Genomic DNA, 25,380 nt, shown 5'->3' with positions numbered 1-25,380 from the left:
AGTGGTTATGCTTGCTCTGTAACAAGAAAGTATTCAGTGAACTCTTTTTCGCTCTACTCTCTGATTTTTCACACAAGTATGAGGAGTTATTAGGCCTTCTCATACACATACCTCAGAGTTAGACTCGTTTTGGATAACATAAACGCAAATATTTGCCTAATTAGAGGTTAAATTTTAGATCTAACAACTCTAACAGTCCTTAATTTTCAGACAAACTCTTCGCCTTTTATGAAAAATTAGCCTCGGGGGTCTATCCGGCACTTCCTGATTGGAGGACTGCAACGGTTCACAGGCAATGATGGTTTCTCCAGGTTTTTAAAAAGCATGCAGACCAACTCCCCTGTGTTCTGTTTCCCGAGAATGTGCACACAAAATGCTGAGAAAGCAGCCAGAGCTCACAGCCTCCTTTAAGCTGAATATTCTCAGACACATCAGTGGTTAGATGTGTTTGCTTGACTGTCTCCAACGCCGCTCTGACTGAACATTCGATCCAGGTAAAATACATCTGTGTTATTGTGTGATCTCTTTCAAGAGTCTGAGATTGTTAATGAGGCGGAAAGGGAGAAAAAAGTTACAAAGCAAAACTCTGCATGTGCTGGACTTTGTTTGCGATCACTGCAACGCATGGCAGGCATGAATTTCTTTGGTTCGATACAATAAAATCCAAGATGATGTGATTTGCAAGTGGCTCTTTGGACCTTCCAGAATGACTCTTAATAATTTTGGCTAAAAATTAAAAGGCACTAGTTAATGCTTTTAAATGTAGATATAATAACAAACTTTTTAAAGAACTTTTCAAACTTTTTTCTGCAATATTTGCACCGATTTACCACAAAGAAAGACATTAAAAATACCAGTGATATGTTTTAAGCTTTCAGTATCAATAGATTTGAATATAGCTTTTTTTTCCCTTTAATGTTTATCTTTATTTTAAGTCCTGATAAAATATAAATAAAATGCTGGTTCTTTAAAATGACAGGAAATTTCTTAATATATATATATTTGTCTAAAAAAAAACTACTTTTCTTGGATCAGACTGAAAAAGAAGGACATCTTGGTTCTGGCCTTGGATAAGCCAACAATGAGTAAAGGGTGGATTTATAGATGGCATATTGTTATTTTGCAGTGTCCATTTTCTTTTCATTGCCATCTGCAAATATCCTGCTGCTCCATTAAAACTGAAAAGAAAACTCTTCTGCCAACTCCAACTCCAGTATCACTGTTTCTGCTGCTGTACATACAAAACCGTTTGTGAAAGTTGTAGTTTGTAAAAACACCTAACCCAGCAGTTTTCTTTCAACTAGAACTCTCTTAGCTCGTCATTCCAAGATTTAAGCTCTTAGGTCTGACACACAAACTGTCATCATTCTCTTCTTTGGTGAGATAACGTTTACTAATGCATGTCAACCTAAATGTTTGTAAACAGTTGTAGGAAATCAGAGTACTCACAGAAAATCAAGATGTGCATGGGAAAATCTTAAAAACGAAACAAAGGAAATTTCTCTGCAGAAATGAAACTCTGAACCTTTTTATGTATAGAGTAAAAGTGGTAACAGCCACATTGAGAAAGAATGAAATTGCTGTAATTTTCAGGAATAATTTGCATGTTTCTAGCTCAACTATGTTTTCTTTTTTAAAGTAACAACTACTATGTAGTCAAAAATGTCTTAGAGGTTGTACACCAAACGTACACTAATAAGTTAAGCGTTCAAATGCTTAAAAAACAGTATAAATAATCTAATTGTGCAATGCTTTCACAATCTTCACCATCTTCAGCATGTGTCACAGCCAGAAGCTTTGTTTTCAGTGGTGTCGCTGAACCCCATATTATTGTGTAAGTGCTCATCAAAACCGCAGTACTTGGTGTACAGTGCTGCACTCTGATGTCGGTTTCCTGGTGTTTGCTCAAGAACTGAACCAGCCACATGTGTTCACTCCCCCCAAAAAACTCCAAATACAAAATTCTACTGAAACGACCTCTTTGACAAACGATTGTGTGCCTCAGTGGAGCAGTTTGGAGCTGTTCCTCCTTAGGCGGGTCATTTTCCACACACAACTGTTATGCCAGTTCATTCCTCAGGCAGTGATGTCATGGGGAACTGCTTTGCTCTGTTGGATGAGGTGGAATGCTGCGGTTCCAGGACAACGATTGATTGAGAACCAGATGGACGGATCGGGAAATGTTTAATGACAAAGAGCGTGGTAACCGAGAAACATGAGATCAAACAAACTTTTGACTTCTAATTGTTCATCGGAACAATTGTGATCAAGCTGTGGGATGAAATGTGAAAAGTGTGAGGTGTATTTGTATATATTATTTTATAACTGCGACTCTTTTGGGTGTATGTCTTATCAGTTTGGTACATCTATAGACTGAAATATCTCATATTAAGTCAGATTGGATGTAGTACATCTAGAAACATTAATTTTTCTCAGATTTGGGCCATTCTAAAACATAAAAACACTTCATTCTCAATCATTTCATTGTAGTTCTGGTTATACATTGAGTGAGGCTGGGTAGGGGTGAGTTGGGGACTCAAAATTTTTACCTAAGTTAGAGTATCACTACTTTAATGTATTTTTACACAAGTAAAATTAAAAGTCGTATAAGAGTAAAAAAAAAAAAGTATTTGGTAAAAAAAAAAAAAAAAAACTACTCAGACACTGAGTAACTGATCGAAACATCAATCATTTAATATTTAAAAATTACAGCATCCAACAGAAAGGAACATAAAGTTATGAGGAGGTTTTGGTATTTTAAAGCCCAAAGTGAAAATAATTTATAGAAATAACATAATTGCAAATTCATAAAATCAGGCAAGTGAAACATTAAAATGTTTTTCAACGTAAAACTTATTAAACTTTAACATAAACTGCAGGTGTGTGTCTCTGTCTGGTGAATTTTTGGTTAAAACATGTTTGTTCTTTATTCAGTGAAGTTACTCACTGTGTGTTTATATAGTATCTAGAAATTTCATTCAAGTAAGAGAAATCATATTTCATAATAAAATTACCTAAGAACAATGTAGTAAAAATACTCAATCCACCCCCGCAAAAAAACAAATTACCCAAGTAAATATAACTGAGTAAATGTAAATTGCACTTTGTACTCCATTTTCTAAGTAGAAGACTATAAATTAATTAGGCAATGGATTTTATTTCTGGGGATAAGGGTAAAAGAGGCTCAACAGAAAATGCTATCCACACTTATCAGATCTTAATAAAATAATAAAAAAATAATAAAAGGAAAAAGCTATGTATCGTTTTTCTTTCACATCACATTGATTGATGCATGTGAAGAGATGTCCCATAAGAGGAGAGGTAAATCATATAAGCAGGTTTGAGGATTTGGAACATTTGTAACAAAATCTCATGACCGTCTTCATCCATGTGACCCCATGTGACTTGTCGGAGAAGAAGATTAAAAGAGAGTAGGGCTGATTGTCCGAGGCCAGCAGGGCATGAAATGTGGATAAATGTGCATAAACTGGCTGCTCAACCTGAGATCATGGAGATAATAGATGAGGAGCTATACTGCTTTTCAAAGTGGGTGAGGGTTTTTTTTATCGCAATAACATTTATTCATAAACTGTAAGAACTTATAAAAAGTGTCTAACAGTTTTAAATTAAGGGGCAGAGTTCAATTAAACTGGGTGTTTAAATCTCACTTGTGTCTTAAACAATAAGCAATGAACAAGAGGGACATCTACTGGTAAAAGTGATAATTACCTTTTTTTGCTATTAATCTAGTTTGACATTTAGGTGTTCTCTTCCTCCTCCTCTGGTAATTATGAGACTCTTAGAGTTATGAGTTATTTATAATCATAAATTTCAGATAGCATTACATAATTATTAATAGTTTTACAATAATGAAATAGCTCAGTCGTAATTTGGAGATAGTGATATATGATTTTAATTAGGGTGGCTGAAATGGGTCTCCAGCATGGGTGGTCCTAGACAGGGGCCAACGGGGGCCAGTGTACCTTAGTAGAACTGGTCGTGGCTACTGCTATTGCCCTTGTAATAGCAGGAGATAATATGAAATCATTTTCTTATGGTGATATGTGCTGGCAGAGAAACTGTAAATAATTGGTCCCTTAGATTGCTTTCATCTTTTACCTTCACAATTTTAACTTTAACAAAGCATTAAAAATTAAAGGGTGGCACTTTTAGCTTTAGCAGTTAGGCTACTGCTCAGTTAGGGGTCTGCAACCTGCAGCTCAGGAGCAACAAGTTTAATTAATATGAATTAATTAATATTAACTATATTTATTAATAGATAAAATATTGCCCTACTTTTTTTGTTTCATTTTATGTCCCCATGAAAAAACATTGGCTTCTCAAATAAATTTGGTTTAGAACCAACCAAAAATATTTACTAATTTTACTAAAAAAAAATAACTACAACACATTTGAGGATTGAATCACTATCACTTCCCTTTAAAATAAAAATTCTAATTTTATTATTATTACTATTGTTGTTATTATTATTGTTATTATTGTTGTTGTTATTATTATTATTATTAATAAGAACGTGTCTGTTTTCCCGTCCCCCACGTGACTCCGTGCCGCAGAAGAAGTCACATGACCACTTCTTCTTGTTTTCCTGTAGCAGAAAATATTTGATTTCCTCTTCTCTTCCTTGACTTCACAAGACTATTATCGAGACGTTAGCGGCTAATGCAGAAACAGAAACGCCTTTCCAGCCACTAGACTTTAGTCTCAATACAAAAGATGAGCAACGAGCCACCAGTGTAGCTATCTATAAATGACCGGAAAACCCGACAGCAGCAAGCAACATCTGCCTTTTTTCTTTTCTTTTTTTTTTTTTTTTTTTTTTTTTTTTTTTGACAAGAAACAGAAACTAAATCCTCGATCAATCTGCTTGGCTTGCTAGCATTAGCCTAGCTTCTGTTTTCCCTAACGTTTACATCAGCTGTAGGCAGTAGCCGCGGTCATGTCGAAATATACCAGCTTCCCCGAACCGACGGAGGACCAGAACCCTTTCCAGGTGGGTGACAGGAAGCTTGTGGAGGTCCTGATGGATGACAGATCTTTCCTGCTGCTCATGTGACGTGCTGGGCCCATCTGTCCTCCATAGTGACTTGCCTATTCGGATTGTAGCTTTTATAAACCGAAAAACCCGCCTGGAAACGTGTGAACTGATGTGGCAGAGGGAACTCAACCAGTGGTGTAGATGTTATGATGTTTGTTTTTGTCTGCTAGGACCCTGCTGTGACTCAGCACAGCAGCAACAACGAGTATGCAACACTGGACCTTTACAACCCGTTTGATAAACCGGCTGGGGTGAGTGCATTACATGGATTGTGTGAAACAAATATTGCATTTTTTTCTTCACACACACATACAACCTGTAAATTTTACCTGCCATTATTTATATATAATCCATTCCCTAACATTCTTGTATATTCTGTATAATCTGTATAATCTGTGCATATAGCTGCCATATTTATATTTATACACAATATCTATATCTCTTGCTATAACCCCTTATAGTCCATACATACATAGTCTTGTACATCTGTGAATAAATATTTATATCTTGTAGAGCACTTCTGGATGGATGCAAACTATATCTCGTTGCTTGTACTTGTGAGAGTGCAATGACAATAAAGTTGAATTCTATTCTACTCTATTTTTAGAAATTTCTCCCCCTTTTCTCATTGAAATTAAAAGTTAGCATCATTTGTCTGTTCCTCTATCCGTCTGCCACTCAATTAATCTGTCGATTATTCCTTATTTATTTAGTTTTTGCTTTTCTCTGGTTCCATTTCCTTTAATCCAGAGCAGAGTAGAAATATTTTATAGTGAACTTTTATGTCTAAATGTACTTAAATATTTATACAAAGTATGTATAGGATGCTAATCAACTTGCACAGTTCTGTACAAGAGCTACAGAGTGTTTGAAGTTTTACATACTATAGTTGCATGTCAATAAATTTGAATATTACTGAAAAGTTTATTTATTCAGTAACTCGTTAAGTGAAATGCATTATATATGTGTTAATTTTACAGAATGGTTATTTATTTGAGTTTAATGTGATGATTTTCAGCTTAAAGGTACTGAGATTTGATTTATTAGAAGATTAGAATATTACACCAGAACAATTAAAGCCTCTTTGGACCATGATTATTGAGATATACCTGTATATTTTACGTTGTAGCTTGGGATTTATAGATACAAGGTTGGTCAGTATCCATCCTTTAGACAAAAGTTCACAGATTGTAATTAAAATGTTCTTTGTAACATTTGAGCTGAGCAAGTCCGGTTTAAAACTTTTCACAGAACTCCTCTATTGATTAAAAAAAAAAAAGGTTAGACCATTTTCATCCTCTTAAAATTTAATTGTCAGGTAAACCTTACTCCTTTTATGCACGCCATAATGAAATAAGAGCCGAGTCAGAAATTTTGCACAGAAATGTGCTTATAAATTTGATTATGTAGATCTGTAAAACTCAGACGTCTAACCATTGATTGTTTTAGTGCCAACAAGCATCAATGTAAGATACTGTTCAAATTAAATATCTGTAACTTCCATTTAGCTGTGTTCAAAATGTCTAATTGGTTTTCTTAACATTATTGTATTCTGCTGTTATGAAGCCGTTGAAAGTGAGTAGTTTAAAGTGACTTAAATGTCTTTTTTGTTGACATTTATGGATGTGTGTTGCTTTTGTCTTTCTAAACAAATGCGTTGCAGCCTCCACCGCCATATGAAGCCTCGTCTCCGTCTGCACCTCCGCCTGCGCAGACGCCGCCCAGCAGAACAACACCCACTGAGCCTCGCAACTATGGCTCTTATAATGCACAGGTACTCATGTTGTGAAGTCAATACTATGTTTTTAGTTCAGTGGGAGCTAGGTGACCATATAGATGTGGTTCTTAAAAATAACAAATATGATAGAGAGGACATACTTTCAGTGACTTGCAAGAATATTTACATCCATTGAACTGTTTCAAAATATTTTATTTGAATTTTGTCTGACAGACCAACAGAGAGTAGTTATTAATTGTTACCATCCAGAAATCACTTGCTACATTCTTTTTGGTTGTGCAGGAGGCTCTACTGCTGCTTTTCAAAGATGTACGGTTATATAATTGCAATTCTGTTTGCAATAGTTGCTGGAGAAGACAAGTGTTTTGCTGTTTCCTTACCATCCAGAAATCGCTTGCTGCATTCTTGTTGGTTGTGTAGGAGGCTCCACTTTTACTTTTCAAAGATGCACTTTTGTATATTTGTGCATCTGTTTGCAGCTATTTTCACCTGTGAATGTAGATGTTGATTTGGGGGTGTGGCCAGTAGCAGATTATTTGGATTTAAAGTGACAGGAGGCCCTTCTTTTGATAAGAGCTCAAAATAGGCAAACTGAGCAGACTAAAATCTCACTATCCAAGAATGATTTTGTGCAAAAAATGTTACAAACATGTTTTGTATGTCCCATAGACCTTTTCTAACCTGTTCAAGGAAGCATAATAGATCACCTTTAAACCCATTTAGCAGCATTTGGATCTGCAGCTAACACATTTACATGTCCCCTCTCTTTATTTAACTAGTAAAAGCAGACTTTTAATGTGAAAGTTGACTTTCCGTTTGCCTGCTGTCTCTGTGTGTAAGCCTGCAGTGAACGCCACCACAGCGGAGCTACTGAAGAAGCAGGAGGAGCTCGAGAGGAAAGCCCAGGAGTTGGAGAGGAGGGAACGGGAGCTGCAGTCACACGGCCTCGGCCCTGGAGCCAGTAAGACGCGACCAATTTTTACGATTTTGTTTGTAAGGTGGAATGTCTCTTAATAGTGCCCTCTGAGAGATTTCTATTTGATTGGGTTTACCAGATAGATATATAAAAGGGTTTGCGCTTTCTTTGGCTTTACCTGCTTCTGTTCTCTTCTCCAGCTCGTCAGAATAATTGGCCCCCTCTGCCTTCCTTCTGTCCTGTGGGGCCCTGCTTCTACCAAGACATCAACGTGGAGATCAGCCAGCGCTTCCAGCGTACTGTCACCATCATGTACTACTTCTGGATGTGTGAGTTTATCTCTCTGAAAATACACGTCATACTCTTGAAATGTAATAAACTTTGGTTTTCTTGTGGGTTTAACTTCATGATCTGGGCCTGATAAAAAGTAAGACTCACAAGTGGAGGGAAGTTAAGAACAAACCCGTGAGAAGAACTTCATATTGCATTCGGTTATGCGCAGATGTTTATCTAAGCTCACAATAGACAAAACTGGTTTAATGTTTATTTTCTCTAATTCTCCAATTTTCTATGATTTAACTTATAGACATAAATATATATGTACAAGTAGGGCTTAAAGTGACAATTATTTTAGTAATTTATTATTTTGTCAACTATTCTGGCAATTAATCAAACAAAAGGTTGACACATTCTGTAGATTTTTTATTTAACAATTTAAACCTTTTTTTAAAACAATGTTAGAAATAAATCAAATGATGTGAATAAATAATTCAATTCATCTTCAGATAAGAAAATCAACATTTTATTCCCTGAAATGCAACAACAGAACATCCCTTTAGTGTACACTTGATCATTTGCATCTATATTTAATTTGATTTAATTGCGCTTTGGGGTCAGTAAGATTCTTTTGAATTTTAATTCAATTCAATCTGCAGATAAAAATATATCAATACCGTCTAGTGGCAATATGTTGATTATTTTTTGGATCAATACATTAATAATTTGATAACAAAAGGTTCTTAATAGATTTTTTTCCAATGCCCAGAAATCACATCGCTATTCAAAAACTACATTTTGAATACAAGTAAATTACACACAAAAATGCTGCTTCGACACAAATTTTGTTGAAAGGTTTAAATGTAATTTGAAAAAAAAATAAACACTTTAGAAACATTTAAATTCACTCCAAAAATACAAAATCTGACTATAATATATGACGCTATTTACAGACCAGGGACTCAGGAGAGTTGAAATCTAATTTAAAATAATGTCGTTTGATTTTTATTAAACCAAATCCTGACACATTGGTTTGTTTCTGTGTGCAAACGGATGGGTTTGGAGTTTTTGTTCATTTTTTTTTCTGTCTTTTCCAAAATGCAGTCTGCGCTTTCACGCTTGCCTTCAACCTGATCTCATCCCTGGCTATGTTCTGTGCGGACACGACCAACGGTTCTGGTTTTGGCCTCTCCATTCTCTGGGCCCTCCTCTTCACGCCCTGCTCCTTCGTCTGTTGGTATCGACCCGTGTATAAAGCCTTCAGGTAATCACAGCTGTGTATCAGCTTCCATGTTCAGATTAAAATATTATTTTGACTGTTGTTAATCGCTGCGTGTTTTTATTTATTTCTTCTCTTACAGAAGTGACAGCTCCTTCAACTTCTTCATCTTTTTCTTCATCTTCTTTGCTCAAGTCTGCGTCTTTGTCATCATGACTATTGGGATCCCCGGATCAGGATTCAGGTATAAATGTATTTTTCTCCTTAATTACATTGTTACACGATGCTGCTGTTGTATTGTAGATCCCAATAATTTAATCTCCCTTCACAATAACAACATCTACTTTTCTTGTCTTGACATGATAATTGCTTAATGGGGAAAGGTCAATTTCTTAGTTTGTAAGGCAACAATGGTTTAAAAAGTTGTATTTATTGTCTTATTTTCAGTTTAATCCTTCAATATCTTTATGTTAGGGGCTGTTTAATCCCGTTTTACCGACCTACAGAGTTAGTAAAGCAAGAATAAGAATTTAAAAAACCAGCAAATCAAGCCCATGTAAATCAAGTATATAGTTATAGAGCAAAACACAAGTAAGGTCACACAAGATCAAGCATGGAAAATAAGAAAGAAACTGAATGTTTTTGAATAAAATGCTATAAGGTTGGTAGAACAGGGATGTTTTGAGTTTGCTTTTAAAGTGAAACGCTGTAGTTACTGATCAGAGGTATCCAGAGAGCAGAACCATGATGACTTAAAGAACCGAGAGCTGATCTGGAGTTGATCTTGTGTGTAACAGGACCTTTACTTGAAGACCTGAAGGGCCTGTCTGGGATACATTTAGGAAGGGGTCGGGTCATTGAAAGCTTTAAAAACGATACAAAGCTTATTAAATCTCTTCACTGTAAGCCGGTGGAAATATTTTTAGATTGGAGTGATGTGCTCAAACTTTTAGGTTTCAGTCAAAAGCCTATCTGCGTCTTTTTTGGGTCATTTGAAATTTATTAAATGGATGTTTTTAGTTTTCAGAAAAGAGTGCAGTACAGGAATTATAATTTACTGGAAATAAAGGTGTAAATATATACATATCTTCAATCAGGTTGTGTCAGGAAGGATGTGACTTTTCTTGTGATATTTTTCCAGATAATGAAATTTGGTCTGTGACATTTTTTCAAAATGAAGAGCATAATTCATAGTCACAGCTAAGTTTTTTTTTTTTTTTTTAATTGAATTTTCTCTATTTTGACATAACAAATTTACACACAACAAACGTAACATTATAACATGTACTTATACACTCTTGCATTCACTCCCACACTCACCCTTCAAACCTGCATTTGTTTGGTTCCAAAAATATCAAAAATCTTTTAGATTAACTTGGAGAAAAAAGAAAGAAAAATAACAGAACAATATATGAATACACAGCTAAGTTTTTGGGAAACTTGCAGGGTATAACCATAACCAACAGCAGATTCAACAAAAAATACTGGCACATTCTGCAGATTTTCCACTTAACCATTTTAATCAATATTAGAAATACACCAAGAGAAGCAAATAATTACCGTACATAATTTTTTTGAATAACAAAATAAAACAGCCTAAAATGCAGTAACATGCTTTAGTGCATAAATGATCATTTGTAGCAAAGGATGCATCTGCAGCTAAAAAATACTGTCTACTAATCCGTTTATATTTTTTGGATTAATAATTGGACAGCAAAATATGCTTAAATGGAAATTTCTATTTTCATAATTTGAACCAGGTGAAGCTAAAATGCCATTTTAGGAGTAGAACAGACGTATACACATTTTGGACATTTTTGGTTTAATTACCACTCTGCCTGTGTTGTTATTTCTGCAGTTAACGATTAATCAATTACTAAATTAGTTGACAATTATTTCAATAATTGATTAATCCCATTAATCGTTTCAGCCCTAGTTCAATCGTACTTTTTTGCTCATTTAACTTTAGAAAACGTCTATGGATGGACCACTCGTAAACTACGTGTTTCATGCTATATTGGCTATAACAGATTAATCTCTTTCTTGGATTTAGTTTAATTCACTGCATTTGTGTCCTTTGAGAGACAAACACATCAAAATGTCTTAGTATCGTTGTAATTTTCTTGTTTTTATTATTACTCTTAGTTTCTCTCACTGTAACCTATTTTTCTACCCAGCGGCTGGATTGTGAGTCTGGCTCTTCTGAATAAAAGCACTGGCGCTGGTGTGCTCATGATTTTGAACGCCACCCTCTTCACTGCCCAGACCGCCATGGGGGTTTTCCTGCTAAAGAAGGTCAGCAGTTTTCTATTTGTAGGGCTAATCCAAAGTTAGAAGCACACGTTAAGGCTGCATTTTGACAGAATGCCTCTCATGTTGTGTGTGGGGTTTTTTTATAGGTCCATTAGCTCCATTTCCACAGAGTTTGGGTCTAATTTAGTGTAGTAAACTTAAACCTGGCTATATAGCAATCTTATACTGCCGACCCACAGATAATATTTATGGCTTACTTTGAATAGGATTAAGTTGTAACTTTTTCTTTGTGTTTCTGTTCCTGAAAGGAGATGGAGTTTTGAATAAGAGGCTTTTTGATTCTATTATTAATAGTTACAGCTGATAATGAAAAGCTTTGATTGGCCATTTTTATCCCACTAAACTTATAGTGTGAATTTTAAAGCAGATGTTTAACAGCCTTGCTCTTAAAAAAATAAAAAATTACTTACTATTCGTTTACTATTCATTGGTTTGAAGGTGTGGTGTTGCGTGCTTGTTTCAAAAAACTGTTTGGTGATTTCTAATTGGAAATAAGAAAATCCACAAATCTTGGTTAAAAAATATATAAGTAAATTTGAGCCTTAATGTGAAAGAACTCTTTGTCACTAGAGATACAACTTTGACTTTACATGATCCACTTTGGGCTGAGATTCAACTTGTGCATAGAAAAATAAGAACATGCACAATAAAATGAGAGAAACCCTTTTATTCCCACTGTTTGACATTCAATCAGATCAAACTTTGCCAGTTTTGGAACAGATTAGTAAAATTACTTATGGTGTGTTCACACCAAAAGCGATACGCACATCAAAAATGCGTCCAATGCTTCAAGTTCAACACGTGCGCACTTTCAATGTGGATGCTTGATATTTTGTTTTATACCTAGCGTTTCATGCATCAGGCACGTCTGGTTTACATTCAAAGTCTATATGGAGGCGCGTCAAGAGCGCCTTAGCTCTAGCCATTGTTTTCTATTGCCGGCCGTCTTGTTGTATTCTCTTGATGCGTCAAACGCTCCAAACGATTCAAATCGCTCTGTGCTAGACGTGTGAAATGCGCTGCGACGGGCCCTCGACGCGCCTCCACATAGGCATTGAACGTAAACCAGACATGCCTGACGATCTAAACTCGTTTGGTGTGAACGCACCTTGAGGGTCAAAAAATTCTAGAACAACTTTTTAAAGAATTTTTTTTTAAATTTAGACAACTTCAGAATTTTTTCTACTTTCCCTTGACGTTTGGCAGTATTGCTGGTGCGCTGCATGTTTTTGATCAATGTTTTGAGTATTTTTCCACAAGCGCTGCAGTTTTGGCCGATTCCTCCAGACATAACTGCTGTAACTGAGTCAGATTGTAAGCGACCATGATGGGGCACATCATTGTTTTGTGTTCAAAGTGTGGCCCGTGGGCTCATACATCCAGTAGATAGCAAGCTGCCTCTTAGAAAAGCCACATATCAGGTTCCGGGTGTCGTTTTCACTCTCATTGTGCCGATAATATGACAATGAATTGCTGCACATATCAGGTGTCAGTGTACTCTTCTTCTTCTCCGCCTCAGATCCACAGCATGTACAGGCAAACCGATGCCAGCTTCCAGAAGGCTCAGGCTGAGTTCGCCACTGGAGTCATGTCCAATCAGGCTGTACGCCAAGCAGCTGCCTCTGCTGCCCAGGGGACCTTCACTGCACCGCGATAGGAGAACGGGATGAGGCGCCGCTTTTGGATTGGCAGAGTCGCTTCTGCGAAAGCGGGGGTCTATTGAAATACCTCCGTGAAAGTTAAAATTTGAGTAGTCGTGCATGAGTTTTCGGATTTTGAAAGTGTACAGGACGAGCTGCGCACATTGCCAAACTGACTTAACCAAAAACGCAAAGGTTGAAATTGTGTAAATTATAAAAACAATGCTGTCAAATTGTCAGAGAAGAAAGGAAACAATGCTGCTTGTGTACCCAGCTTGTTGAAATAACCACACTTATGTTGAAATGTTGCCATTTTTACCTTTATATCTTCATACCTACAACTCATCTGCTCATCCTAAAACAGTGTTTTTGTTTTGCCTAAATGTTAAATAACAAAATATTTAGTTGTTGTTACAGAATACTACTTAGCTCTGTTGCCAAATCTTCTCACACTGTAAAGAGGAAATGTTTTGTTTCTGCTACAATATGTGATTGTTCTGTTGAAGCCTAATGTGATTAAGATTAGAACTGTTTTGGTATTAATAAAAAAAAATATCGCCATGCTTTCACAGTCTACAGCTGCTTTCACTTCTTTAGTTGAATTGCAAAAATAATTATTTTTAAATAAAAAACAGTGATTTGATCAGGATGGATCTTTGCCCACGGTGCCTCTGTGTCAGTGGGTGGCATGAGTTTGCCAGTATTCAGTGGTTTATTTACATCTCTTATATTTGGATTCTTAGTCATTTATAGCTTCTTCTGTAGATTTTTAAAAATGATTTCCTTTTAACTTCATGTTGCTGAGAAATTCACAGACAGCAGCCATTTCTTATGTATGTTGTAGGTCAGGCTGAGGGATCTGGGTATTTTAAGATGCGATAAAACGTCAAGCCTCATCGTTCTTCTCTGAAGCTGTGTACAAATTTTGCCTGTTTTTTTCTTTTGGAAGTCTAGGCAATTAAAAATAAACATTTTTGTGATGACCTCTGTTACATATTAGTTTTCTGTTAAGGAAGTTATTAAGTACCTATGTTGTTATGTTTCTGTTTTTGTCATCAAGAGGATGTAGTGTAGAAAACAGAATATTTAGACAATTTTAACATGCATTGAATTATTTAAATCTGATTACAGTTTCTTCAGCAGTTTATATTCATGTAAACTGCTGAAACTGCTGTAAAAATAGATTCTTACTTTCAAAAAGCAAGCTTACAGGGTTTTTTTTGTCACATTAAATGTTTCAGATCAAATTTCCATGTCACATAGATTGTAAATGCAAAAAACAGACTATTATTTTGGCAGAATTGCATAGTGGTGGTCTGAGGATGTGTTGCATCGTCTGGACAAGTTGCTGTAATTGATCAATCCATTAATCCTACTTTCTACCAGAAAAATCTGAGGGAAACGTTCAACCATCACGTAGCAACATCAGCAGCAAGTCTACCTCTGAATTGATTACAAAAATAAAACTATTTAAGAGCGGTCAAGTAAAAGTCTGAACTTAGTTGGTGTGGCGTAACATTAAAAAGGTCATTCATGCTTAAAATCCCTCAGAAAAAAATTGCATCTGAGCAAGTACTGTATGGATACTTAGTCTTGATTCTGTAAAAACACAATATTAAAATGTGTCCACTCAATGTTTGTATTTAAAATGCATTGTTGATTGTTCAATCAATAGTCGAGTTTGAAAAAAAACAAAAACAAAGTGTTCAAATAAATCATTCTGAATCATTTAAAGCCTCAAATTACAATGACATTAACACCCATGAGGGGCCCAGAGGAAAAGGCTCGCACAGGGCGGCATTCATCCAAGAAGCGCTCCTGGAGACACTGAAAAAAAAAACAGTGGAAAGGACCTGCAAGCCTGGTGTCACTTTTTTTTTTTTTTTTTTTTACTTGTTTCCGATTTACTTGCTCTTTTATATTTCTTTGTGGCTTTCCGAACTGTGCTGATACTTTGTGCTATTTTACTTTTTGAGTGGAGGGGCTGAGAGAGTAACGTCAAAGACAGTTCCTCACTGTAAACATGGCGGAGGCTGCGGACACACAACACCGGTTTTACTGCCACTTCTGCAAGAAACAGACGGAGCCCCAACTGCCGGTGGGTCTTTTTATACATACATATATATATATATATAGCGTTACTATTGTCATTAATCTCTTAATTTAAGATTTACAGATTTACTGTCTGCTTCCTTTTAAACAAAATGCACTTTTAATCCCTTATAATTCACCTCAGAATTATAATAAAGTGAAATCTCTTAAATAAACAGCCTTTAATAGATACTTGGAGGTAGGTCTTGTGCGCGTAGTGGCATGAAACTCTGAAATTAGATGGTGCGAGTAAAATCTGGTAATTCACTTTGCCATATTTAGAAGCGCTTCTGCTCTGTGTCCAGTTGTCTGCTGTCAGCTGCGTGTCAAACGCGAAGGGAGTGCTGTGGGCGTGCACACTGCTAGCAGCACACACACGCACACGCACACACACACACACACACACACACCACTGATAATTCATACCACACAACACCGGAACCCCGTGGTCCAATCTGATTTTTCTGAAGGTTTAGATAAAAACTGTTCCTCTGGAATTTTTCTAGGAGAAGCGAACATAGAAAAACAAAGTATGGCAAGCCGTTGTATCATGTATGTTTAACGAGCTTATTCTCCCCAAGTCTTCTCACTGCAGAGGTAATACAGTAGGTTTTTTTTAATAGCGCCTCCTGCTATTTCAGGTCACCCAGTCATTGTCTTTATTTAGTATATATATATATATATAAATGAAAATTGTAGGTATTTTTAGCCTATATATGTAGTCCAAATTTAACCTGAACAAAGATATTGAAAGTCAAGTGTATTTAGTCCATTTGATTAACTTCACCAAGCTTTCGACCACTATTAGACATCTGCACGCACCTTTATTTTTCTGCCATATTTTATGTATTTCAACAGAAGGCAATGTCAGCTGTTCTGCAGATTTTCAGACAAGTTTTTCTTAAGCGGATTTTTGTGTACTGAACATTTCCGCCATAAAATCTGTAGTCTTTTCAGAGATTAAAATCTCTGGAGAAACTGAGACAAAAATAATTTATGCAGTAAAATTAAAGAGTTGATGCAGGATAGGGTTGGGCTATTTTATTTTTTGGCATTAATGTGCCGTTGGAAATTATTTGTAAAATATAAAAAGAGAAAACATAAGGAATGAGAAGACTAATCAATTTCTTACATAACTTTTTTGGTCTTTCATTTGCTGTCCTAAATCATTTGGGTTGCCTTGTGTATTCAGTTCTAATATGACAGGAAAAATCAATTTCAAACGCTAGAAAGGATTTTGAAAAAAGAATTTGCAGTGTAACTATATAAATCTGCAAATATAAACTTTTCATATAAAAGAAAATACAATTAAAACTGATAAATGATGTAACTGAGACATGAAGCATTGACTGTGGATTGAAATTCAATTCATGTGTTTAGTCTGGCAGTTAAATATTAAAAATGTTGATTTAAAATTCTAGGGACATTTTCTGCTGTTGTTTTGCCTTTTGGTATGTTATTTTAAAATTTCTCTGCTATTACTTTAATTTATTTATATCTTAGATTGTGCTGTCACATTTGTCCAAATATTTACTGAATAAAGTTGTCTGAAGATAGTTAAAGGTCATAAAAAATCCAAATTATTTGACATTTAACAGCGATTTGATTCAGTATTGTCTCAGAGCGCAACTTGTGGTAAATGAGAATAACAAGCAACTGCTTTGTTTACAACATTGCTAATAATCCGGAGCGTAAATCAGATCAAACCCCTGCAGCCAGATCCAGCATTTTTCTAGGAAGAAACAATTGCGGGAATAAACCTCAGCAGATACAGCAGATGATTAAAAACCCAGAGGCATTGAAAATGGAAATGAGATGGGGAGATTTCTGAAGATGAACTTGTCTTCCTTCAGGATTTGGTCTGCCCCACATGTGAGTCCGACTTCATCGAGGAGGTAACAGAAGACTCCAGGTAAAAACTAAATGCTCAGTATTACATTTTTCTCTCAGTTTTGACGATGTAGTTGGCAGTTTGTCTTGTGAAGCCATGCATTACTGAAGATATTTGATATTAAATCATGTGAAAACTTCTGCCTTATGGTCAGGAAAACCTCCAGTCTTCTAAGGTTCTCTGAATAGTTGAACAATGATAAACTATATCTGCATATCGTTCTAGTCAGAGGTTACATCAAGTCTTTACTTAAGTAATTTGGATATTTTATTCATGCATTTAAACCAAACTTTTCCCAGGCTGAAATGTTTGTACAACAAACAGCTTCAATTTATTTCCAAAACAAGAACCGGATGTAGAAGTTTTGATTTATCCTTATTGACAGATAAAGCAAGCATTGAGCAGTTTTGCCAAAAAAAGACAAAAAAAAAATCTTTGGAAGAGATTAGATGAGTTTTTCAAACATTAGAACAATGTACTAACTGTTGAGCAAAGAAGAGGCAGTATTATGATGTGGGTCTCGTTCATCTAATTCTATCTACTTGCTTGTGGAAAGTTGGACACAATGTTGTTTTCCAACAGGACAATGAACCTACATGAAAGTTGGCTCAAAATTAATTTTCTGAAATGGCCCCAAACTTAAAAGCTTTATAAATTCATGGACTTTGTTTCAAAGCAGTTCTTGTCAGTCAGAAATATGCTGGGAGCTTATTGGCGACTGCAAAAACGGTTACTCTTAGTGAGAGTGCATTTGAGCCTGTATGTAAAATATTAGAAATATTAAAATCTGCAACAAGAGCAAAGCTTCGTTCTTGTTTTTAACATGAAAGTTGATTATTGTTTGATCATTCCAGCACTCAAAAAAACATAATGCGCAGACGTAGTCTTTCTAAAGTTTCAGGGTTTATTTTGAACTTCCATCTAGTCTTGCTTTCATAACGTGAAAGTTTTCAAATAAATTAACGAATTAATTGAAATGTATTAAATGTAGCTCTTTCAGCAAAAAGCAAATAACAATTAAATTTTGCAGGGTTCCCCAAAAATATTATTTAGAATTAATTATTTTTTGTTTCTTTTTAACAGACATTTTCATTAAAAAGATAGTCATCATACTGGATCCTATTTTGCTCATTGAGTAGCTCCATCTCTGAGCAGTTAAAGATATTCAGCACCTACTATTGTTTCCAGATTACATATCCAAGCTTCCTCTTCCTTTATTTTAGTACATCATTGAAAAAGACATTCACATCATGCTTTTTAATGGATAGTTTGATTTATCCTGAAACAGAGAAGGAACTTTTAAGGCTCCAACTTCTGAACTTTTAGCTCACCAGTCAGGGCACCCTGGGGCCTTTAGTAAGAGGAAAATTAGGTGCTGAATTTGGTCAGAATCCCCCAAATTCCTTCCACTGCAGAAAGTAAATCCTCCTGCAATCTTTTAAGAGAAAGATGCTCTCCTAATTTTTTTCTTTTTCTTGTTTTTTTTTGTGAAGTTTCCTGCAGGATAGTGCGCCGTCAGTAACAAATGCAGAGTCAAACTTGCAGTTGCCAGACGTACGTGAAAGTAATTGCATCGTAACAATGACTCCTTTGTGCCTCAGCCTTTGTGTGACAATTTTCTCTGGTCTCCCTTTGCAAGATATGGCAGCTGGTGTTCATGGAGCGCTCCGCCCTGCTGTCCCACCCGCCCTCCTCCGAGTCCCGTCCAGAGGACCACCAGCAGGTATCTCCAGCGTCCCCGGTCGTTACAGAGTTGCAGGAACAGGACTTGCCTTTTAACGCTGAGCAGGACGAGTCTTCCAGGCCTGAGCAAATTCCCGCTGTACCCGGGTATGTTTGTAGACACTTCAGTGATACAAGGTATTGTGTTTGGTTTCCTGGGTCAATATTTGTCCAGGTTTTCTGAAGTTTTTAAAAGTTTTTTGGACATATTCTTATTGCTATTGGTCTAACTAAATAAACCAACAGACCAATAGCTATTGGTCTGTTAAATATTTAGGTAGTTTCTTTAGTTAAACCTCTTAACTCGTGAAAGGGTTTCTAAACCCAAAGGAGAAATCAGTGTTGCATGCATGCACAACACAAAACCTGCAAAAAAACAACCTAAACATCATAAAGGACATATTTTTGTTCCTTGTGACCAGCATAAAAAATGTGTCCCAATTCTCATGCCCTTCTCCAGTGCTCAAGAATCTCTGTCCAGCATCATTTTCATGAATCCCTGTTTTAAATGTCTGAGGCAGCTCAGTGAAAATCTGTAATTTTTAACCTTTCATGAGAATTTCATTCTGTCTAGTGTATTTTTGCAGAAGCAAGTGGCTTCCTAAAACAACTTCTAGCTGAAAATGTAAGCTGAAGTTTTAATGTTTGTTCCCCTTTCTTAAAACATGACTTTCCTGTACTATTCCTTTGGGTTTCATAGGACACATATTTGTATTGAACGTCCACAAAACAGATGATAAGATTTGGCTCTTATCTGGAGAATAATATTGTGTTGAAAAGTTTTTATTTCTTTGTGTTAAAAGCCTCATTAGAAGTTGTGGTGATGAAGATGCGAGCCAATGCACTCCACACCACAACAATACAGGAATCTGCTCACAATTCACATGTTTTCCGCTGCTGGTGGCATCTAATATGCACCAGTAAATATACCAATAAATGAATGCTCCTTAGTTTTTGACCAGTTTTTTACTACTTGAGAAGTTGACCAGTTCTATATTGTTTCTAGTTTCACAACAATGGAGAGTTGTAAGTTTTGGTTTTTGTGCCTGCAGGGGGCACTGTTTAGTTCAAACTGGATGAACATTTTCAAATGTTAATACTTTTAATTTACCATATATATATGGGGCTTTCTTAGCGCCTCCCCACTGAGAAAGATGATTTTTATTTCTGTTTCCGCTTTTGTGACGGCCATCTTCTGTTTCAGTCAATACTTTTGACTTTAAACATTCAACTTCTTACTGTGTGAATGACTGAAAGTAGTATGAAGAATTTTTGAAAGGAGAAAATAAGTGAAAACTAGTTTTAGAAAACCTCTAGAACTTGTAATGTTTATTGTAAAGTTACTAAAATATTACAAGAATTTCTTATATTATTTTATAATATTTATCATGTTGATTTGAAGCAGCTTAAAATCAAGTGAAAGTTTTCTAAGTCAGACGTTTTATTGCTTGGTTTTGCTCTCACTCAAAAGGCTCATGCTGCAGGTCTTGTCTGACCTGTTAGCCACCAGCGGAAACTCTTCTTCTACTCCAACTGTCCTGTGAGCATGCTTTTCTTTTTCATTACTAGTTTTGATTCACATCAGTTGCTTTTGATTTCACTCTGACGTCGTGTGAAACACGTCCACTCTCTTGCTTTGCCTCTTAGATCAAGCATGATGCAGCTGTACTCAAACCCGGGAGATTATGTGTGGGGACAGGGAGGCCTCGACTCGGTCGTCACAGAGGTCAGTAACAGTAAAGTTACTGACCACTGAAGTGCCGCGATATGCAAATCTAGACACACACAACTCCTTATGTGAAGCACCAAAGTAGTTTAGATATTATTTATTGTATCATATGATGTACTTCCTCTCATCCAGTTATTAGAGCAGCTGGAGAGCACGGGTCCACCGCCGGCTAAAGAGGAGATGATCTCATTGTTGCCCAGAGTTTGCGTCTCTCAAGAACAGATAGGTGGGAATTTTAGCATTGCATGCGGATGTACTTTTGGCCTTATGGCTTTTTAAACAAAGCTTTGTTTCATGATAGAAGTAATTTCCTTCTGTATTTCCCATTTTCAGTCATTCATCACACTTTTCTAGTCTATGTTGCCTTTCTGTAAGGTGACCTATTGCTTCCTTGAACAATAGGTTCAAGGAAGCAACAAGATGTTTGTTACATCTTTTGCACAAAATCATTCCTAGATGATGAGATTTCTGTTTGTTCAGTTCTGTCTTTCTGAGCTCCTTTCAGAATGAGTTGTTTTAGGACCTCTTGTCACTTTATATTCAAATAAGCTGCTGTTGACCACGCCGCTAACTCAACATTTACACTCGCATGTGAAAATATTGTACAACACATACAGAGGTAAAACCAGCTCACCAAATGTGCTGGAGTTCCCCTGGGTTTGCTAGGTAACAGTGCAGTGTGACTCAACAATTGGGAAGTTTTTGAAATGCCTCGTTTTCCAGAAACTAAAAAACATTAACGTAGGAGTGCTGTGGTGGCGCAGAGGTTAAGCACAAACCATATATGGAGGCTTTAGTCCTGCAACGCGACTGTTGCAGGTTTGATTCCTGGCCTGGAGACCCTTGCCCCATGTCTTCCCCCTTCTGTTATTACCCACTTTTCTGCCCGTAGAGCCAATAAAACCTTTTTAAAAATAAGCATTAACTTATTGCCACAAAATGGCTGGACGTTTTTTTTTTTTGTTTTTTTTTTACAGCAGCTTTTAGAAGCTGCTGTAAAAGCTTCTAAAAGCTTTTTACTAAAAGCTTTTAGACTAAAAGACTAAAAAAGCAGTTTTAGTCTCAACTGCTTTTAGAAGCAGTTGAGACTCAAATGGAAGTACAAAAAACATGCAAAATGTAAATTTTGCATAGTAGGTTCCCTTTAAAGGGCTTAGGGTAACAAACATGCCTGTACTAATATTTTTCTCTTTTTTTCAGACTGTCGACTAGAATGTCCAGTTTGTAGGGAGGAGTATTCGCTTGCCGAATCTGTCAGGAAGCTTCCCTGCCTCCATTACTTCCACAGTGGCTGCATAGTACCTTGGTTGGAACTGGTAAGGATAAAAACTGGCATGCTTGCAAACTATCAACAGGATTTCTTGATGAAACACTAATCTGGATGCAGAAATTTTCCACTTGTGCCTCATCACAAATTCATGTGCAGTGATCAAAAGGTTTTCTCTCCTCTTCTAGCATGACACCTGCCCAGTGTGCCGCAAAAGTCTCGATGGCGTCGACAACAACCTCCCGCCCACGTCGCAGCCCCAAGACGAGCTCTCTGACAGGCAAGAGCAACAAGAGAGGGAGGCGATTTGAGCAACGACTCTTCGTGTTGGATCAGCCGCTTTTAAATAAAAGACATTACATGCACCACAGCTCTGACTGCAGCTTAAGCCTTCACGTCATTCATGCATCTCCGTGAAGGACCTTCATGTTTTCTACTCTAAGGAAAATGCTATTTTATGCCACAGCTCCCAAGAAGCACCCAGGAGTTTGCTTGACAACATCCTGAGCGGGTGTGCTCTTCTCACTGCGCTGCTATCGCTGAGGCAGTTTTCTGAATGACTGACTTTGATGTGACGAACTAATAACCACTGCGCTGCTAGTGGCTGTCAAAATGATGGGCTCTTACAGAGTTATGGGGAAACACTTTTACAATATTGTCTTGGTAAGACAGTTTCAGGATTTTGTTGACCTTTAACCAAGTTAAAGCAGCTATTAAAGCTTAACCCTGTGACCTCCGCTCTTTGTACATACTTGTGTTTTATAATGTGATAAACACAAGCAGGTGTTCCAGTCTGTTCAGTGGTCAGTGAGGATGTGCCACTGGCTGAACATATAACTGAATCCTTCTGTATTTTGGGGCTGATTTGGTACAAAAATAATTATAATAATTTCATACTGGCCAATAGAAACTGTTTAACATTTTATGGCAAATGCATGATGAATGAAAGAATATAAATAACCCTAATATAATCTTATGTAACAGTTTGCAGTATACAAAAGATAAAAAAAATCATCCAAACATAAACATGTTTTTGTAATTTAATTAAATACAAGAAAGTCATATTATTATATAGATGCTTTACAAACAGAATGATGTTTTGCAAGAATTTACTTCCAGTAATAAATGCATAAAATTGTCTTTTTTTTTTTGTAGTAGCGCCATATTTTAGCTTTTTGTAGGATTTCTCTTTTATCTCTGGCAAAAAAAACATTTATTTTGGTTCTTTACCCAGAATGCCCTGCGCTATAGTCCACTTCCTGCTTTTAGAGCAATCTCTGGCCCGCTTGCATCCACATACGCATTCAAACCGCACCAGAGTTACTTCAACCGAACTGAGACCTGGGTTCCATTAAAGCAAACTAAAAAGGGCTGTTGTAAAAACACCCTGAAATGCAAGCAATTTTCTTGTTTGTTGCCAAAAATAGCTCGATTTCACGTTAACAACAAAAATAATTAGAAAATCGGGCTGTTTTCTTGCATTCTAACACCCCATATTTTTATATTATATTCTATTAGTCCATATTTCAACTTGTGCAACCAAAGTATTTGCTTCAGCCTGCTCACATGTGGTAGGATTAACTGTGTTTGCCACCAACGCATTACAAAATGCACCAAAACTTTTTAAAAACACTTTTCCTCACTGTGATAATCTATTTTTGATTAATGTTAAAATGGAAATTGTCCAATGGTGTTGGAACAAGTAGCACTTGCTACACAGTGAGTATACATTCATAATAGAATTAATTAATTTGTTATTAATTACATAGATGTATGAGAAAGTGACATTTTTTTGTTTCCCTTTGCAGTTAATACACATTATATAATATTATTGTATTATCGCAGAATTCTGTTTTCTCTGAATTCTTATTTTAATCTCAAAATATCAGAATTCTGACTTTTTTTAAAGTTAGAATTTGAATATTAAAGAGGAAATCTGAGAAGAGAATCAAAAATAGTCAGAATACGTTTTTTTAGAGGCCCTTTTGCATATGTTACCACCTTTTAGTTGAGAAGTTTTGAATTCCTAATGAGGCACTGTCACCGTTTATTTTTCTGAATTTGAGCTCAAAAACTCCAGCTTCTGGGGACAAATAAAATAAGCCCCATCACTTTTTATGTTAGACCAATCTATTCGTTTTTACAGTGTACAATCCGTTTATTTAAAGGCTTTTGTGCTGCGTTCACGTCCTATGTCTGTGCTGTTAATATACTGTAACGTTATGTTGACCCTCTGTGGTGGCTAACCTAGGCGGTTCCGAAAGTCTGACACTTGACTGCTGCATACCAGCGAACACACCCTGAACTAACCCACAAAACAACTCTTCACGGCTGCATAAAAACGGTACAAATATATATTTTTTTCAATGACCAAGGACCGCAGGAACCGCTCACAACAGACATTTCCACTCCTCTCCTCTCCTCCTCCCTCCCTCCCTCCCGTGTGGGACTCAGAATGCCCGTGTTGTACACACACAGTAGCGATACGGAGCTGAGCAGACATGGAGGCCCGATTAACGAGAGAGGCCCGCGCTGACACATCCAGGCCCAGCTAACGGAGAGTCGTTGTGGATCTCAGAGCACCTCTGGAGATATTACCGTCACCAGTCGCTGTAAGGGAAAACGGTTTTACCCGCTACGGAGGGAGAAATTACAGGGAGACCCATTTCGGGTTTCTGTTGATTCAACGCAGCCGCCATTTTGTTGACAGTTTTTTTTTTTAATAACCTTACACGGCTCTGCATCTGCTGGGTTTTTTTTCACCACTGGAATATAACCTACAATTTTTAAAATTGCTATTCGGAGTCGAAGTAATTATAAGTGCGTATTTGAAACCGAATTTGGACATTTTCCCCCCGTGGTTGTAGCTCCAGTGTAGCTACTGCAACGTTAGCCGCCGTAGCTGAGATGTAGTAACACGAGTGACTACGAGAATGTGACGGAGATGCAAGATTATGGACATCACTTATCCCCGAGTTGTGACATTTAGTTTCGGTCACCGCAAATTGTCTTAAAGCTGTAGGCGTTTGCTGCTCGTTTCTAGCCTAAATAGAGCGTAGGTTGCTGTTGTTGCTGGGTGAAATTAGCTAAAATCGCTATTAAACTGGCTTCTGATTGATAGCTAGTTAGCAACTGCCAGTGGCATTGATACATAAGGACTGTCTATTATTGGACGAGCGTTAGCTGGCAGTTTGCTCCACAATAAACGAACACATTTATTAATGTAGGAGTTACATTAATCTCAAATTGACCAATTCACCCCCGTGTGTTTTTAATGTTCTGCCAGCTATAATTGGAAGTATTTAAACTCGTTTTTGAGAGGATGCTTTACATGTTGGCACTCAAAATCCACCTTCGTAACTTTTATGTTTTGAACCGCTCTTGGCACAAAATCGCGAACTTTTGTGTATCCACGGGGATTTCTTTGTGCCTTTTTATTTTTAAAATCTTTCATAGCTGCAGGCGCTTTGCTTAGATTTGTATATGTACGCAGCAATCTCAATTTCCAGATCTGATTGTGTT

The 25,380-nt window shown here is 36.6% G+C and overlaps 3 protein-coding genes across 5 annotated transcripts in view; all 3 read left to right on the top strand.

The window, feature by feature from the left end:
• Window positions 1-4,565: 4,565 nt before the first annotated feature.
• On the top strand, window positions 4,566-13,721 carry scamp3 (secretory carrier membrane protein 3). Its single transcript, XM_023345501.1, has 9 exons — window positions 4,566-5,011; window positions 5,227-5,307; window positions 6,720-6,830; window positions 7,635-7,755; window positions 7,911-8,039; window positions 9,091-9,250; window positions 9,348-9,449; window positions 11,383-11,500; window positions 13,038-13,721. Exons 1-9 carry the CDS (start codon window positions 4,958-4,960, stop codon window positions 13,173-13,175), a joined length of 1,014 nt encoding a protein of 337 aa, XP_023201269.1. The 5' UTR covers window positions 4,566-4,957; the 3' UTR covers window positions 13,176-13,721.
• A 1,310-nt stretch (window positions 13,722-15,031) lies between these two features.
• On the top strand, window positions 15,032-22,880 carry LOC102219466 (E3 ubiquitin-protein ligase RNF115-like). The gene is made up of 9 exons (XM_005796511.2): window positions 15,032-15,256; window positions 17,103-17,161; window positions 18,634-18,694; window positions 18,780-18,970; window positions 20,334-20,402; window positions 20,510-20,588; window positions 20,724-20,817; window positions 21,792-21,907; window positions 22,047-22,880. The coding sequence occupies exons 1-9, from the start codon at window positions 15,182-15,184 to the stop codon at window positions 22,167-22,169; spliced, it is 867 nt and encodes a 288-aa protein (XP_005796568.1). The 5' UTR covers window positions 15,032-15,181; the 3' UTR covers window positions 22,170-22,880.
• A 1,440-nt stretch (window positions 22,881-24,320) lies between these two features.
• The window catches only part of LOC102219717 (histone-lysine N-methyltransferase ASH1L-like), a 36,076-nt gene continuing 35,016 nt past the window's right edge, over window positions 24,321-25,380 (top strand). For 2 of the 3 annotated variants that reach the window (XM_023345243.1, XM_023345242.1), the window contains exon 1: window positions 24,322-24,470. The gene's annotated coding sequence lies outside the window, so the exon portion shown is untranslated. Of the gene's footprint in view, window positions 24,471-25,380 lie in introns of all 3 variants that reach the window. The other variant, XM_023345244.1, reaches the window with a different exon arrangement.

The sequence above is a fragment of the Xiphophorus maculatus genome, chromosome 13, assembly GCF_002775205.1.
Source record: "Xiphophorus maculatus strain JP 163 A chromosome 13, X_maculatus-5.0-male, whole genome shotgun sequence".
Taxonomy (NCBI): Eukaryota; Metazoa; Chordata; class Actinopteri; order Cyprinodontiformes; family Poeciliidae; genus Xiphophorus; species Xiphophorus maculatus.
Note: the sequence above shows the minus strand (reverse complement) of the source record. Positions and strands in the feature narration are given on the sequence as shown.

Coding starts and splice junctions, on each gene's coding strand:
- LOC102219466 (XM_005796511.2), top strand. CDS start 15,182: ATGGCGGAGGCTGCGGACACACAACACCGGTTTTACTGCCACTTCTGC. Junction 18,971..20,333: donor CAAATTCCCGCTGTACCCGG/GTATGTTTGTAG, acceptor CTCACTCAAAAG/GCTCATGCTGCAGGTCTTGT. Junction 20,403..20,509: donor TCTTCTACTCCAACTGTCCT/GTGAGCATGCTT, acceptor TTTGCCTCTTAG/ATCAAGCATGATGCAGCTGT.
- scamp3 (XM_023345501.1), top strand. CDS start 4,958: ATGTCGAAATATACCAGCTTCCCCGAACCGACGGAGGACCAGAACCCT. Junction 5,012..5,226: donor AGGACCAGAACCCTTTCCAG/GTGGGTGACAGG, acceptor TTTGTCTGCTAG/GACCCTGCTGTGACTCAGCA. Junction 9,450..11,382: donor ATCCCCGGATCAGGATTCAG/GTATAAATGTAT, acceptor TTTTCTACCCAG/CGGCTGGATTGTGAGTCTGG.